Source organism: Saccoglossus kowalevskii, chromosome 14 (assembly GCF_978046115.1).
Source record: "Saccoglossus kowalevskii chromosome 14, keSacKowa6.1, whole genome shotgun sequence".
Classification (NCBI taxonomy): Eukaryota; Metazoa; Hemichordata; class Enteropneusta; family Harrimaniidae; genus Saccoglossus; species Saccoglossus kowalevskii.
This window is the reverse complement of record NC_140654.1, coordinates 24,112,573-24,128,433: the sequence shown is the minus strand read 5'-3', so window position 1 is coordinate 24,128,433 and position 15,861 is coordinate 24,112,573. Positions and strand designations below refer to the sequence as shown.

The 15,861-nt window shown below is 36.2% G+C and overlaps 1 protein-coding gene across 1 annotated transcript in view; it reads right to left on the bottom strand.

The window, feature by feature from the left end:
* The window catches only part of LOC102803611 (uncharacterized), a 42,898-nt gene that overhangs the window by 19,755 nt on the left and 7,282 nt on the right, over positions 1 to 15,861 (bottom strand). The window contains exons 2-8 of the mRNA XM_006816181.3: positions 13,898 to 14,037; positions 8,107 to 8,186; positions 7,529 to 7,669; positions 5,526 to 5,632; positions 5,153 to 5,280; positions 4,764 to 4,882; positions 3,768 to 3,904 (exon numbers count right to left, since the gene is read on the bottom strand). Of these exons, the coding sequence (XP_006816244.2) occupies positions 3,768 to 3,904; positions 4,764 to 4,882; positions 5,153 to 5,280; positions 5,526 to 5,632; positions 7,529 to 7,669; positions 8,107 to 8,186; positions 13,898 to 14,026 (841 nt within the window). The 5' untranslated portion in view covers positions 14,027 to 14,037. The remainder of the gene's footprint in view (positions 1 to 3,767; positions 3,905 to 4,763; positions 4,883 to 5,152; positions 5,281 to 5,525; positions 5,633 to 7,528; positions 7,670 to 8,106; positions 8,187 to 13,897; positions 14,038 to 15,861) is intronic.

Genomic DNA, 15,861 nt, shown 5'->3' with positions numbered 1-15,861 from the left:
GACGTGTTTGAATGCAAACATGCTTTCGTGTTTCTTCCTGCTTGCCCACCGAGGGGACACAGTGGAGACAGCTCGCTCCGACTGCGTCTGATCTATCTAGCCTGCCAGGGATGCAATTGCCCTGACAGTCCCTCGACCGAAGCCCTCAACTCGGAGGCAAACCCGGCGCCATGCGAGGAAGGGTCCACAAAGGGACCCGCAACGGGTCCCATAGGAGGAAAGCCTCCAGGGGCACAGCCTCGCAGCAGCCGGTAAAATCGGGTAAACCACCGCCTGAAAAATCCGATCAGTGGGGAGAGGCCGAGAAAAATATCGGTATCTTCACCATCGGGCCTTCTACTTGACGTCCTGGTACACGAAGCACCGGTAGTCGAGTGTGAGAACTTTCCACTCATGCCAAACACGCAACTCACTTTAACCGATTTGTTTACTGGATGCGCAACATTGCTGTGATGCGGTCAGTCTCAGCGATTTTGATGGCTCTGAAAGAAAATCTCAGGCCTCAGAACTCCAGTGAAAAACACACACCTTCACGCAAAAACCCTGAACCCCACACGCAGCTGCGACAAAGTATCTCGGATGTGGGTTCTATGCTGGTAAATTCTGAATATAACCACTGCACGGTCGACTCGAAACGCGAGGAGACGAAAAGGAAAACAGCAGCGAGCCCTGGTGCTGTCATTACATCCATACATTGCTAAATACATTGTAAATAAAAGATGACATGCATGAGGGAAAAACAAAATACAGTTGTAAAAGGTGCCGCCGTGAAACCAACAAGTTACGTAGTGGCGACGGGTTGTAATTTCTTTCCCTTCACACAAAGGGGAAAACGACACCAGGGTGAAAATGACAAGGAAAACTTATCCTACCAGCTACAATGTTGGATGCCGTGCAGCGGCAACAACCCAAGCTAGAAACCCGGACAGGAAAAAAGGCAGGCGATCCAGCAGAGCCGCTAAAACTTCATCCCCGTTGATGCGGAGAAAAAGAAGGAGTGATTGTACAGCCGTCTATGGCGCTGCCATATGGCCTCGGTCACGTGGTTCGTGACGTAAGGGAAAGAGAATCTTGGGGTCATGGGGCTTCCCCTGACCTAGATTCTATCTCTCTGTCACCGGCAGAATCGCTGATTAATGCCTACAGTTCAAAATAGTCATTTTGACTGACCGGAGTCTATGGTGGGTAATTGAACGTAGTGAATAGGGCATTTTTGACCAAAAATAACTAAACTATTCGCTATAAATAAGACAATTGAACAAATCTGAGAGAGAACCACCCAAGGTACCTTCCTAGAAAGTTTCACAGCTATACAGTTTGTGGTTTTTAAGAAGAAGTCGAAAATGTAAAGTTGATGACGGCGACGGCGATGGCAACGGCAACGACGGACCATCAGTAATACTATAAGCTCCGCTAAAAAACTGATTTGCCCATATACATGTATTGCAGGTCAAAAACTTGTATATAAAACCTAAACTGTCATCAAACTGTAAGGCGGTCGCTGATTGGCTGCTAGGTTTCAAATACCCAAGGTAAGTGTTTTGTGTTCATCTGGTAATTAGGTGTTCGTATGCAAGGGATTTTTTCACACAAAAACAACGAATCCGGCCGAATTTTGTTAGGAGTTGGCTTAATAATACACCAACAGATCATTTGGCTGTGAAAGATTGGTATTTTATGCCTGATTTGTAGGAATCTTAAAAACGCATTTCACAACTTGGCTCTTTATTTAGTTTCATGCCGTATTCAAGATTGCGGCTCTCATATAGTGAATATCGCATATATTTTATTATCACTCGTGCGCCAACTAACTGTAACTCAACCCTGCATGAATCTTGTGTATATAAAAAATCTTCAAACTTGGTGTATACATTTGTGTTGCATGTTATATAACTGGGTTTTTTTCTCAGATTCAAGCATTTCTGCCACTGTGAATCAAGATCAAATCAACCTATATACAACAGACAAGTTGTAATTCAAATGGCTGACTGATTTCAGTTCAATTTTTTACTATTGCATGATGGGAAATGTGTCATGTCAATGACATTTTGATAATTTAAACCAATCAAATAGTCACATTTTTGTAAAGACAGCCATTAACATGTAATGTAAGTTCTAAGGTAGAAGTATTGTTAAAGGGCGGTTAGTCGTTGCACCATACATGCGTAAGGTATATGGGTCTCATATGAACAAAGATGGTGACTTTAACTGTTGTGCAGACCAACGAGTACAAACTGAGTCGTTACCAAGCTTTTACTATGTAATTTTGTTGGGATTCGAAGATATCAAACTGAAGAAATCGCCGATGTAATTAGTACAAGCGGTGCCCAGGGCAAAACTCATACTTGTGATTTCTATAGAAGAGTGCATTGAATTGTGGGAAAAAAAACAAATGTCACACATGCGTGGCACACCGCCCTTTATCATTTTGCTATAAAGTATGGTGTTAATATTTACTGCGTTCATTAAACATAGTGCCAATAACAATGGAGTAAGGTTTGTGGGACTCAATACATCAACCAATCAAATCACATCCACAATTACTTCATAGAAAAAATATTAGTTTGAAATTATGCGAGGATTGGAAATAAAAGTAAATATACAAAATGAGGAAGAAAAAATAATATTACGGAAGATTTGTTTCAAATCAAGAAATCTGTTTCTACAACTTCTCTAACTTCTCTTATTTTGACATTGATTGATTTCAATTTCAAACTGCTAAAGTTGTAAAATATTTTAAGTACACAAAATGTTTGCTCATAGCTAATGACAGCTATCAATCATTACTGTAAAATACTTTATTTTAGCTGGAATTAATTTTCGCTGGAAAGAAATTTCTGGTGTTTTCTATGAATTTTATTTTCAGCAGTGATTTTTGATGAGTTGATGTAAAAAGATGAAAAAAAAGACATTTTCATTAGATTTTTTGTTCACTCACTCATCCCTTCAGCAAAAATAGCCAAAATAAATTTCAAGTGAAAATAACTTACTTTACAGTAACTAGTCAATGTCTGCATGTAATTATAATTTTGCACATGTTTGGGACTGCTGTCTGACATGAGAGGTCAACAGGAAATTTTACACATGCCAAGATATTACTGGCAAATTTGTAGTTCTTTTTCAGTCAATAATGGTTGTTTGAGTTCTTTGGTTGCTAAGAAACCATGAACACAAAAGGGGCTGTCAATTGATTTTGAATCTGTAATGTACCCACATTACCTTTAAAAAGTGTGTTTAAAATGTGGAAAATGTTATTTTTTCACTCATCAATGTAGTTCATAGTCAAAAAATAATTTAAAATATTTCGCTATCCATATTTGTAAGATATTTCAGGGAAACAACAGACAAGTACGTCTTATACTGCGGCTGTATATTTGTTTTGTATACCTAACCTTCAATATCATCAGCTAATGGGCAGATAATTCAACAGCGTTGCAAGCAATGTTGCCTCTAAAATCTACCCATATGCTCCCCAAAGCAACATTATTGTGCAAAGTTGAATTTTCAGCCAATTATTGATATTGCTGGTAAGGTGTATGAAACAAATTCGCGAAAAACTTTTGGCTGGTTATAAAATTGACATATTTTTCTACTGAAGATATGTGCGCAGAAATGTAGAAACAAGATAACTTAAAACTATAGCTTTAGTATTTCTAGAAAAGTACCATAGTCAAAACTTCAAGTGACAAATTGGTTCTAACCTTATCTCTTTATCTAGCAATGCCCCCCACACAGGTGAGAAAGAATTTAGAGTTGACATGTCTGACCTTTGCCTTCCTTCATTTCATTTTTTCTGTGTTCTATCACAGTCTGTACAGCCTGCCTCACTATTTTCTTCCCTGCTTTAAATCTTCTATTTTCTTCTAGTGGTAAACTTTGATAGAAAGGAATTAAAATCTTCCAACTATGAAACAAAAGGAGAAAACATATTTCACTTTGTTACAATATTTGTGGTGACAAATACATAACCATGGTAACCATTTTACATAAACATATGGTAACCAATTTGTACTATCTGATTCAGCATTACTACTGATGGTTCTTGACGTTATTGTGTTCACAATTGTTCCATTTCAAACTGGCACACACACACACACACACACACACACACACGCGCACACACACACACACACACACACACACGCACACGCACACACACAGTGATTTCTTGAAACCCATACTAATTAGTTAACTTGGTACTAATAAAAGTCATTGAATCATTCTGTGAAACAATTTTTTTCATTGCTCATGAATATTAATTAATGCTGGTTCCAGCTGCACATTATTGGTTATCATCTTTGTGTCAAAAATAGTTCCAGGCAAATTTTATGTTATGACTGAAATGGCCACCGGGATATCAAAAGCTAAAAAGCCGCACAACTAGTTTTTGACCTTCAAATGATTTTCTTTCATCAAACTGACCACTTTTACCTTGGAAACATTGGTTATCAAAACATTGGACATGATGACGAGAGAGAACAGAACAATACTCAAGAATTAAAAACAAGTCTCTTGCTCACAACAAGATCTTGTCATCAATTGTGTCTCAGATCTCCAATACTTCTTTAACCTTTTTACATAGTAGATGTGCATTTTTTTTTTAAATTGTTTCCAACAAGTTTTGAGCAAGAACAATAGCAAATCTGAATTTGCCCATTTAATCCGAAATTGTAAAAAAAATTCAGAAAAATCATAACACTCCTGGCATTCAAACAAATAAATAAAAATAAAAAACTGTTGAGAAATTGTTACTGTAGATATACCTGGATGCTGGGAATCCTAATTGTAAGACATCCGCAAATGCCTGTGTTAATTTCTTTTCTGGTTCCCATATTGAATTAAATTCATATCCAAATGCACATTCACCAATCACATCCAACATCTGAAAACAAAACACACACAACATGAGACTCCTGGATACTGTAAAAGTACTTTATTTTAACTTAGAATTTATTTTCGCTGGAGGGAAAAATGAGCTAAAATACCTTTTTACATTCAACTCATCAAATATCAATAAACTGTGACTACAGTGAGCTGGGATCATTAAGACAAGAGTCATGGTGAGCAGGGATCAAGTATAATTAAAAAAGGAAAGATACCAGATAATGGAATAATATGTTATACAGCCTGAATTAACTGTGAGGTCACTAACCGTTCTACCGAGATCCTTCTGTATTGGCTGGGCTACCAGTCCATGCTTTGTAGCACCATTTTTCTCAAGGTTGCTTTTCCAGAAGCGATTCAATTCTTGGCCATATTTCTGGAAAGACACTACCATCGCTGAAAACAGAGGGAATGCAACATGATGGGAATCACTTCTTTTTACAAGGGGATGGAAGTGGGTAGGGAGAATTCACAGTTATTCTATATAAAACAATGCCAGGGAAAGGCAATAATTCAGTGACCTTCAGAGAGGACCTACTTTCCCTTATCCTTACAAGGATCTGACCGAGATTCTTGCAAAAATTTGAGTGAGATTTCAAATTACAGAAAATTGTATGGGTATGTAAGTTCGCAATTCTCACCTCTAATGCTGCGATAACTAAATGAAGGGTTCAACAGTTTTCGTTGTGCGGCATGGTCAGGACCAGATGACGCCAGTATACTGTACCCAGCAATACATTCCAGCAGTCTATGCAATGAAACATAAATTACTTAGTTCTATCTTTCAATGTATCTCATTCAATGTCCAAGTTTAATCTGAGTGTTCTTTTGGTTTTGGCTTCCATGTTGGAATGACAAATTTCAAGTCATCATCTAAAATTGTTATTTCATTGTATCATGGGACAATAGCTTCATGATTTTACATAATAAACTAATAAACATTGTCATGTGATTTATGACCAATTTTGTCAAAAATTATGAGTAGGCTTCTACCTTAAAAACAATTTTTTGAAAAAAAATAGAAAAAATTCATGGATTTTAATTTGCAAGAGGTGACAATAGCTGGGTTTGGGGCGCAAATGATCGAGGGCCAACAAATCTTGTGAAATTAAAGCAGTATATAATAGTTTCAGGCAAATAGCGAGATGTTACTAAAAATTAAACTGATATAATCATAGAATGTGGTACAGTAGACGATAAAGAAAATAGACCAATGGCTTGTCACTCAACGGCTATTGTACAAATACAATAAATCATAATGCAAAAAGTGGAATTTTTTACAAAAATAACAGAAATATTCAATAAAATTAAAATCAAAGAGAGCTTAAAAAGAACTCCAGCGTGTTGAGAGTATAACATAATATGATATTTGCAATTATCTGAATTCGTAATACATGTATATACCAAGTTTTGTTGAAATATGTTGAATGATTCTTGAAATAGCACCCAATACATGTAGCTTGAATTTCACTAGCTGATATGCAAATTAGATAATTTTTCATTTCCACCAAAAACTAAATATATCTGGAAACTGACCCAACACATCTATGCACCAAGTTTTATTAAAACATATTAAATGGTTCTCAAGATATCACCAAAATAGCCTAAATATTGGTATGTAAATTAGGCAATTTGCATAATTTTCCACCAAAATCAATCATGTCTATACACATTTAAATGAGATATCGCAAAACAACCACACAAAGTTGTCAATGGATAATGAACACATGTATGCCTAACACCAAAGTACTGGAAATAGTGGTTAGTTGAAATTCCATTTTTAACCAAAATTACAAAAATATTTGCCAAAATTAGAGAATTAAAGATATGGCCATGGGATGAACAAATCTAGTAGATGTCAACACAAAGTACATACACACCAAGTATCAAAGCATTCAGGCTACTGGTTTTGAAGAAGAAGTTGAAAATAGAATTTTTGACCAAAAATGACCATTTTAAAATATTCGCCAAAATTAGGAAATTGAAAATTTCCTATACCAAATTAACAAAACTGGTAGAGGACAATCTAAGGCACATGCACTATCAATATCAGCACTGTAGACAACTTAGTGTCATAGTAAATTAAAGAACTGAAGACATCATTAGAAAATGAACAATATGTATAGTATCAAAGCAATCAGACTTACAGTTTTTAACAAGAAGTCGAAAATATCACTTTCTACCAAAAATGACAAAAATATTCACCAAAATTAGAGAATTGAAGATATCATCACGAAATGAACAAATTTGAGAGAGGTCTACCCAAGGTACATATACACCAAGTATCAAAGCATTCAGGCTTGTGGTTTTCAAGAAGAAGTCGAAAAAGTAAAACATTGACACGGACGATGACGGACGACGGACAATCACTCATATGATAAGCTCCGCTCGACAAAGTCAACAGCGGAGCTAAAAACACCCAAAAACTATTTTCAGCGAAAATTAATTCCTGCTAAAATAAAGTATTTTACAGTATATATTTTTTCTCAGGGCTATAAACTATCATTGCTTGTTCACTAGTATGTTAAATTAGGTATTTTGTATCCAGCTATTTTCCAGTGAAAAATCTACTTGTAAGAATTTTGGTTGTTAAATTCAGAGTGTTTATGTAAGTACGTAACATAATGTGAATATATAATCTCACTTTCGACTTCTCAACTGTCTGTCGTAATTTTTTCCACGTGTTACCAAAACATGTTTGATTTCTTCTGGTCCAGTAACAGACACAATTTCGAAACCAAAAAAGAAGAAATACCTCGCCACGGGACCAAGCTTCTTGCTGACTCTACAGACAAAAAACAAATATCAAATTTTAAACAGAGTAAATGTACTGTATTAAAACATGTCACAGACGTTCCACGTTGCTAAGAAGCCCACAACTGTACCATGTATTTCTATGAGCTCTGCACGAGCTGCTGTGTAATGCCGATCGAAGAGCCGGTGAAAACTGCAGGAAACTGCACAAAAATCAACTTTGATTCAACCATTTATTTATATGTTACACATATAGGGGTAAATTTTGTTACACTGTTAAGTAGAGTCTCAACACCTATCCCAAAGTAGTTTTCTGAGAGTTTTCGGCCTTTGTTTTCACCGTGATGGTTGCCAGGCGATGAAAATGCCAGAATGCCTGCCCTCGAGAATAAGTCATAATTGCATTATCACCACCCCAATTATGAATACGACAGTCTATGTCAGATAGCAGATAATGAAAGGTCTTACCGGAGAGAGTATTCCGTAGTTTCAGCTTTCGATATCTCTTTAGTATTCCCAAATATTGGGTTATACGGCATTGAAGGAATCTTAAAATAATAGTGAAATGTTAATTATACCAATCACTGTTCTGATAATAAATAATGATAACTTTTGTTTATGCAGCTGTACTCTGTGATGTTATTATAATTGATTGACACACGATCTTAATCACTGTACTTTGAAATACTAATTTAGCTGGAAATATTTTTTGCTGAAAAGATTTATTTATTTATTTTCACTGATTTTTAATGAGAAAAAAAGATTATTTTCACCATTAGGAAAGTGGGGTAATATTCATTGCAGATAATACTATACAGTGTTTTTGCTAAGACTTGGTATGGGATGTATGTGAATTAACCGAATCACCCAAAAACTTGTTAATTTGAAACATTTTGCCCTAAATTGTTTACATTGCTGGGACTTACAATCACATTTTGTGAAAAATTAAACATTTTGCTTGACACAATTATGACATGACTTGTCATGATTTCCCATCTAAAGAAGAAAAGTAGTGTTAACAGGCATAAAATATTGATGGGGGTGGTGGATTGACGAACATTTCAACGACTGAGGGCAGTATTGCATTAGCTAACTAAATACGTAACAGATGTAGAATTCCGTGTTAAGATAGTTTTCAGGTGTGATCCTGATAGAAGTAAACACGGAAACAATAATGGAATACAAAACTGAGTACAAAGAAAGCCTATGTCGATACAGCACTCAAATTTATCCGTGATTGGATTATTCACTAGTGTGATGGTGCTGTTTCGGGTTCTATGTTGAACCCTTCATCAGTCGGAACAGTACTTGACCGAATCGTTCGATTAAATTAGCTTTCAGAATGTTCCACGTTATTACTTTCATTATACAATTTAGTTAAAATGGAAAGTAATTCTTCGTCGTTTGGTGTGTCATTTTTCATGAGTTTGTCAGTACGTAGACTAGAACTTGTGAGTTTATCTTTCAAGTTAATATTTCTACGAAATGCAATAAGGGGGGGATTTGGAAAAATGTTACACAGTAACAAATCATTCCGAATTAAATCCCAGTTTTTTAATAGGGCTCTTTTGAGCCTGTACCCTTGTATATATGGGTTGAACGTAGTTGTGAATATTGTTTGCCCTTCATTATAGGGCATTGATTCTCGTAAATGTGAGATACGATTGTCATGTTCATTAATTGAAGAGTATCTTTCGATATCGTTATTTGTGTAATCTCTTTCACGCAATTTTTCAATAAATAAATTACGTTTATGTAAGAAATCGTTTGCATTATTACATGTACGAGCATATCGAATAGTTTCGCCTTTAATAAAACCTTTGAATACTGATGTAGGGTGACAGGAATTACGTTTCAAATATTGAAACGTTTCCGTTGTCTTGGTGTGCGTTTTCACGTCTAGTATATTCAGATCAAGGAAGCGTTGTCCTTTATATAGGTCAAGGTCAAGGTACGTGACTTGTGTCATTGAGTATTCAAATGTGAGCTGGTATTTATCATGAAGCATATTAGCATCCTGAATAAATTTGTGTAATTCAGGTATGGTACCATTGAATACCATGAAAATGTCATTTCGAAAACGATACCATGTTTTGATATAACGAGCACCAAATAGTAAAATCTGATTTTCCAGTAGGTGGAATGTAATGTCGGCAATCTCAGGTGAAGACGGTGATCCCATGCTAACTCCACATGTTTGGGTATAATACTCATTATTAAACTCGAATGTATTTCTTTTCAGAATGATTTCAAGGAGTTTAATTATATATTCCCCAGGTAGTGGTTTCAAAGGACTGTCACTGTGATTGTAATTCGATTGCATTGCATTAGCGGTTGCTCGGATCGCTTCTTCGTGAACAGTATTAGTATACATTGATACGACATCCAAGGTTACTAGGACGTTATTATCAGATACTTGTATATTTTCGATTTTATTAATAAAATCTGTAGTATCTTTGATATAAGTATGTTGTCTTTTAACGATTGGAATTAAAAAGTGGTCGATCAATTCTGATATTTTCTCTGTGGGACCAGAGCAGCCACTGATTATCGGTCTACCAACAAATATACTGCCCTCTGGTGGTGGTTTGTGTACTTTAGGCAGTAAATACCACCGGGGCGTTCTAACTGTGTAGTTAAATGGGTCTGTATATTTATACGTGTCGTAATCGATTAAATCCAGATTGTACATTTCTGTAACGAGCTCATGGACCGAGTTAGACGTGACTATAGTATCGTTACCACCAATTTTAGTGTAGTATTGTTCGTTGTTTAATTGACGAAGGCTTTCATATATATAGTCAGTTGTATTCATGATTGCAATACCACGACCTTTGTCGAATGGTTTTATTACAATTGTGTTATCATGATGTAATCTATTTATTGCTGCTCTTTCGGCAGAATTCATGTTTTGTTTGGGTTTATTGGTAGTGATTTTGGATATCTCAACTTTAGTTGCCTCAATGTAATTTTCGAGGCTACTGTTATTCGAGTCTGGTGGGTTCCATGTTGATTTCATTTTGAAAGGATGTTGTTGAGATTGTTTATTGCGCATTAAATATTTAATACGCATTCTCCTAGATAGCATAGACATGTCATTGAGCAGAGTGTGATAGGTTGGCTTAGGTGGGGTTGGTATAAATTTGAGTCCGTTGCCAAGGGCAATGATCTCTATTGGGGTCAGGATTCTACTCGAAAAATTCCGAATAAAACCTGTGACCAACCGAGCTTGATCAACCAACCGTTTATTTTTAGCCATTTTAGCATTGTATTTCTTTATTCGTTTGCATCTTGCAATGTGTTTCTTACGTGAGAAGTGTCTATTGCATTTTGTGTTATTGATTGTATGGACAGAATCCATAGTAATAACGGTAGTTCTCTTTTTGGAGGATGTGGTGGCCCTAAAAAGGGCCGTTTGGTTTGTGTGCCGAAGCACTAATTTATTCGAGGTTAGGAGTACGTTTCCTTCCCTTTTGGGGGTCCTGTACTCTTTTCCTCATTTGTTTGAGGAATTGCCTCAATTTATTGACCGCCAGAGCCTGATACTCGTCTCCAGCCAGGCGTTTGATGTGATCAAACGCTTCCTTCTCTTCCTTCACCAGAACGGCCTGAAATTGCTTCAAATGCGAAGGTAAATAAATATCAAGCAATTTGGTATATTGTTTCGAAGCCTGGGTTGAAATGAGTTCCCACTTTTGTAGGAATGCCGTAGACGGCTTCAACCCAGGTATTACGGTTTTCTTTGAAACCACCAAACCTTTGGGAATTTTTCCCGATATCGAAAATTTATGAATAGATTTGATTTGATTAATAATTGAAGATTCAGTCCGGTAAAGTTTAGATAAAGATTTAACCTTACCCTTGATTTCAGAGAAGAGAGCGTCTGGTAAACGTCTCTGAGCTGGAGTCGGTAGAGAGTCAAAAGGTTGGATGTCAATCGTCAGGTCTAGCATAGGTGTATCAAACACAACGTCGAAATCTTCGACAGTGTTGATGTCTTCTGCTGCAGACATGACGGGAATGAATAATGATGTTCCTGACGGTCTCATTTATGGGATCGGCTGGCAGAACAAAATATTGCTACTATGTAATGTGATAGTCGTGATCCTATTGGTCAATAAAAAGGCATCAATATTTCATAACGATAATAAAAATGGCTGGGATTGTGCTAGTTGAAAGTAGGTAAAACAACGAAAAGAGGAAAAAGATGCGTTAAAAATAAGAAAGGAGTAAACAAAATAAGTCCGAGATGTATAGTGAAGAAAGGACATAGTTAAAAAAGCGGAAAAAAACAACAAATAGAAGTTAATAAAAGAGAAAGTGCGAGAGAAATGAGAATATAAGAAAAAAACAAAATGTGCTAGTAAGACGTTACGATCGTATTAAAAATATGAATTACGAAAACGTAATAAAAAGGGACTAGACGGTATAGTAACTAAAGTAAGTTACTAAATTAGAAATCTCGCCGTGTTTACATAAATAGCATTAAAGTAACGATCGAAAATATACGAAAAATATCGAGGCTATCGCGGATCTCAAATTCGTGCTAGTGGCAACAATAGGCGGAGCTAAGACGCGAGTACGAAACGTGAATCTGATTGGTCGATACAAAATCATCGATTGTCCTGTCATCCAGGCGAATGGATGGCGTAGTCGGTTCAGATTGTGCTAGTTGGACGTTCGTTAAACGGCTGTATTAATAAAATAAATAGCGAAAACGCAACGATATGAGTGTAGATGGTGTTGTGACTAATGTAAGTTACTATATTAGAAAAATCGCCGTGTACATATAAGTAACGATGAAGTAACGGTCGAATATATACGAAAAATATCGAGGCTATCGCGGATCTCAAATCTGTGCTAGTTGCAATAACGGGCGAAGCGTAGACACGAGTACGATACGTGAATCTGATTGGTCAATAGAAGCGCATCGGTTATCCTGTTATCCAGGCGAGTGGATGGCGTAGTCGATTCAGATTGTGCTAGTTAGATGTTCGTTTAACGGCTGTATTAATTAAAAAGATTGCGAAAATACAACGATATGAGTGTAGATGGTGTTGTGACTAATGTAAGTCACTATATAAAAAACCTTGCCGTGTTCACATAAATAACGATGAAGTTAAGAACGAATATATACGAAAAAAATCGAGGCTAATACGGATCTCAGATCTGTGCTAGTAACAGCAATGGGCGGAGCTAGGACGCGAGTAAGATACGTGAATCTGATTGGTCAATACTAGTGCATCGATTATCCTGTCATCCAGGCAAATGGATGGCGTAGACGGTTCAGATTGTGCTAGTTGGACGTACGTTTAACGGCTATATAAATTAAATAGATAGCGAAAGCGCACCAATATATAAAATAAATATAAAACACTATAAAACAACAATGCTTATTTTTGAGAGAAATATGAAAACAAGAATTTATAAGCACTGTGATGCCAGAATGTTTTGATGAGACTTAGCTAGTAAGCTGTGTAAGATATAACCTCAAACTGATTTGAAAACAAAATACTGTAAAATGACTAATTTTCACTGGGTTTAGATTTCACTGATTTACCATTTCAGGCATATTCAGTGGGTTTTAAATTCACGGTTTCGTCATTTAGATAATGTGTTCTATGCTAAATTTTACATATTCACTGTGTTTTAATTTAGCGCATTTTTCCAGTCAGCGAAATAAGCTAAATTAAAACCCAGTGAATAATTACCCCCTTTACAGTAATCGAATAAATTAAAAATTAAAAGTTATTGTAAATTACTAACTAATTGACTAATATGCAGGTAGGTATAATCACTTAGAATGGAATGATACAGGACTGCCAAAAGTCTGTTAAGTGGGTTTTTCCTTACAGTGTATGTTTCATCTGTACTGACAAACCAGAAGTAAAGTGAACCCATCGTGTGCCCCCACTTAGGGTGGTAAAGAAATAAACTCTCTTCTATACATAAAACTCAGGGAAAACAGCAAATGGGGAAGTGTGGAAATATTCATTGTAGATAGAACTATACATTAAAATAATTCATGTGAGTAACAAGTTTAGGGAACTACTTTACCACCTTACTGACTTAAAGCATGGTGGTTGTCACGCAGCCTGTGTTTCATGTAAATAAACAATGTATTTTACACGCGTTGTATACGTCGCTTTGAGTCCCATATCGAACAGGACGCGGCACGACGACTGTCGCCCTTTAAACAAAAACACTGATGTTGACCCCCCCTTCCCTCCCTCCCTCCTCACTTCAATTGAATACAAACCTTTGACAATGGTGATATGAGCGGCCATAACACAATTCTATATATTTTATATACACAATATGCCAAGAATAGTGTCGGTAGGTAGATGTATAGTAGATCGGTCATATGGAAATCCTGACGTGACAACATGGTGGAATAATCTGAAAATAAGTAAGAATATAGGTAGATTATCCAAAGTGAGTAGTACCAGGACAAGCATTAGAATTTGTGAAGGCAGAGATATATTTATAGAAACAGAACTGTGAGTGAGAGATTGAGCTTAGAACTTTAATATCAAAGTCCTTCAATGAATGAACAAATTAACATTATATAACCTGTAAAAAAAAAAAGTCACTGAACCATGAAATCATGTACTGTAGAAGCTTTAATTTTAACTATTACCGGATTCGGCCATAAATTCGCCCATCCGAAAAATCACCCTGGGCGATTTCACGGCTGGTGGGCGCTTATTAGTGGGACTTACTGTAACAGATTATCTGTGACAACAAGCCTTATTCTTTGATCACACATTCCGGGTCATTGCGCATGCGCAGAAGCCCATACAAAATAAACCTCTTGTAAATAAACAGAAAAGTACATAACTCAACAATCTCCACTGTACTGTTTTGTGTTTTTAGATAAACAAGTCATTGTTAATGACACAGTCCCTGACCAAAATTTTGTGATCTGCCATATCAATTTGATGCTGATAAAGTCATTGAGATTAGATTGAAACCATTAATAGGAGATGGATTTTTAAAAAAATTATGATTTAGTGCTTTTACACAAGAATTGGACATTGGGCAATCATATTGAATCAAATTACAAATAAAATAATGTTCATGTTGATGTATCTATTGGTATACTGTCTTTGTACAAAATTTAAACAGAAATGTTCATTGCATTCATGGGAAGGTTGGCATGGGTATCATGAAAAACAAAATGGCCACAGTCAGCCATATTAGTTTGAATCACAGAAAAAAATATGACGTGCAATTATAACCCAATATGTATGATCATCATACCAACTTTGATCAAAATCGGCCCAGTCCTCTCTGAAAAACAGCTCCGGGCATGTAAAAATGATGATTTATAGTGCTTTTACATAAAAATTGCGCGTCAGCCAGCCATATTGAATTGAATCATGAAAATAATGCTGGTGCCGATGTATCCCTTGGTATACTACCTTTGTACAAAATTTAAATAGAAACGTTCATTGCATTTAAAAGAAAGTAGCAGGGGTACCATGAAAAACAAAATGGCCGCCAGTTGGCCACATTTGTTCGAATCACGGAAATAATATGACGTGCACCTATAACCCAATATGTATGATCACCATACCAACTTTGATTCAAATCGGTCTAATCATCTTTTAGAAACAGCTCCTGACATGTAAAGATGATGATTTAGCATGTTTACATGAAATTTGGGCGTCAGTCAGCCATATTCAATCGAATCAAAAATAATGATGGTGTAGTTTTTTCTCTTAGTATACTATCTTTGTACACAATTTAAACAGAAACGTTCATTGCATTCAAAAGAAAGTAGCATGGGTACCATGAAAAACAAGATGGCCGCCAGTCGGCCATATTTGTTCGAATCATATAAAAAAAATGACGTGCACCTACAACCCAAGATGTATGACCAACTTTGATCCAAATCGACCCAGTCATCTCCGAGAAACTGCTGCGGACACGTTTAGGTATCAGAAATAGCAAATTTTACATCGAAAATGGCAGTCTGTTGGTCATTTTTGCTCCGATCATAAAGTAACTTGACGCGCATATGTAAGACATTATGTATTGTCTTCATGTAAAGTCTGAATGAAATCCGTTGATGGGTGTCCGAGATATAGCCTCTGACATACATACATACGTATTGACGGAACAAACCCAAATTAATAGTCCCCGTTTTCGGACTTTGTCCAAACAGGGACTAACAAAATAACAGAAAATCTGAACTACAAATTACAATCATCTTACAGT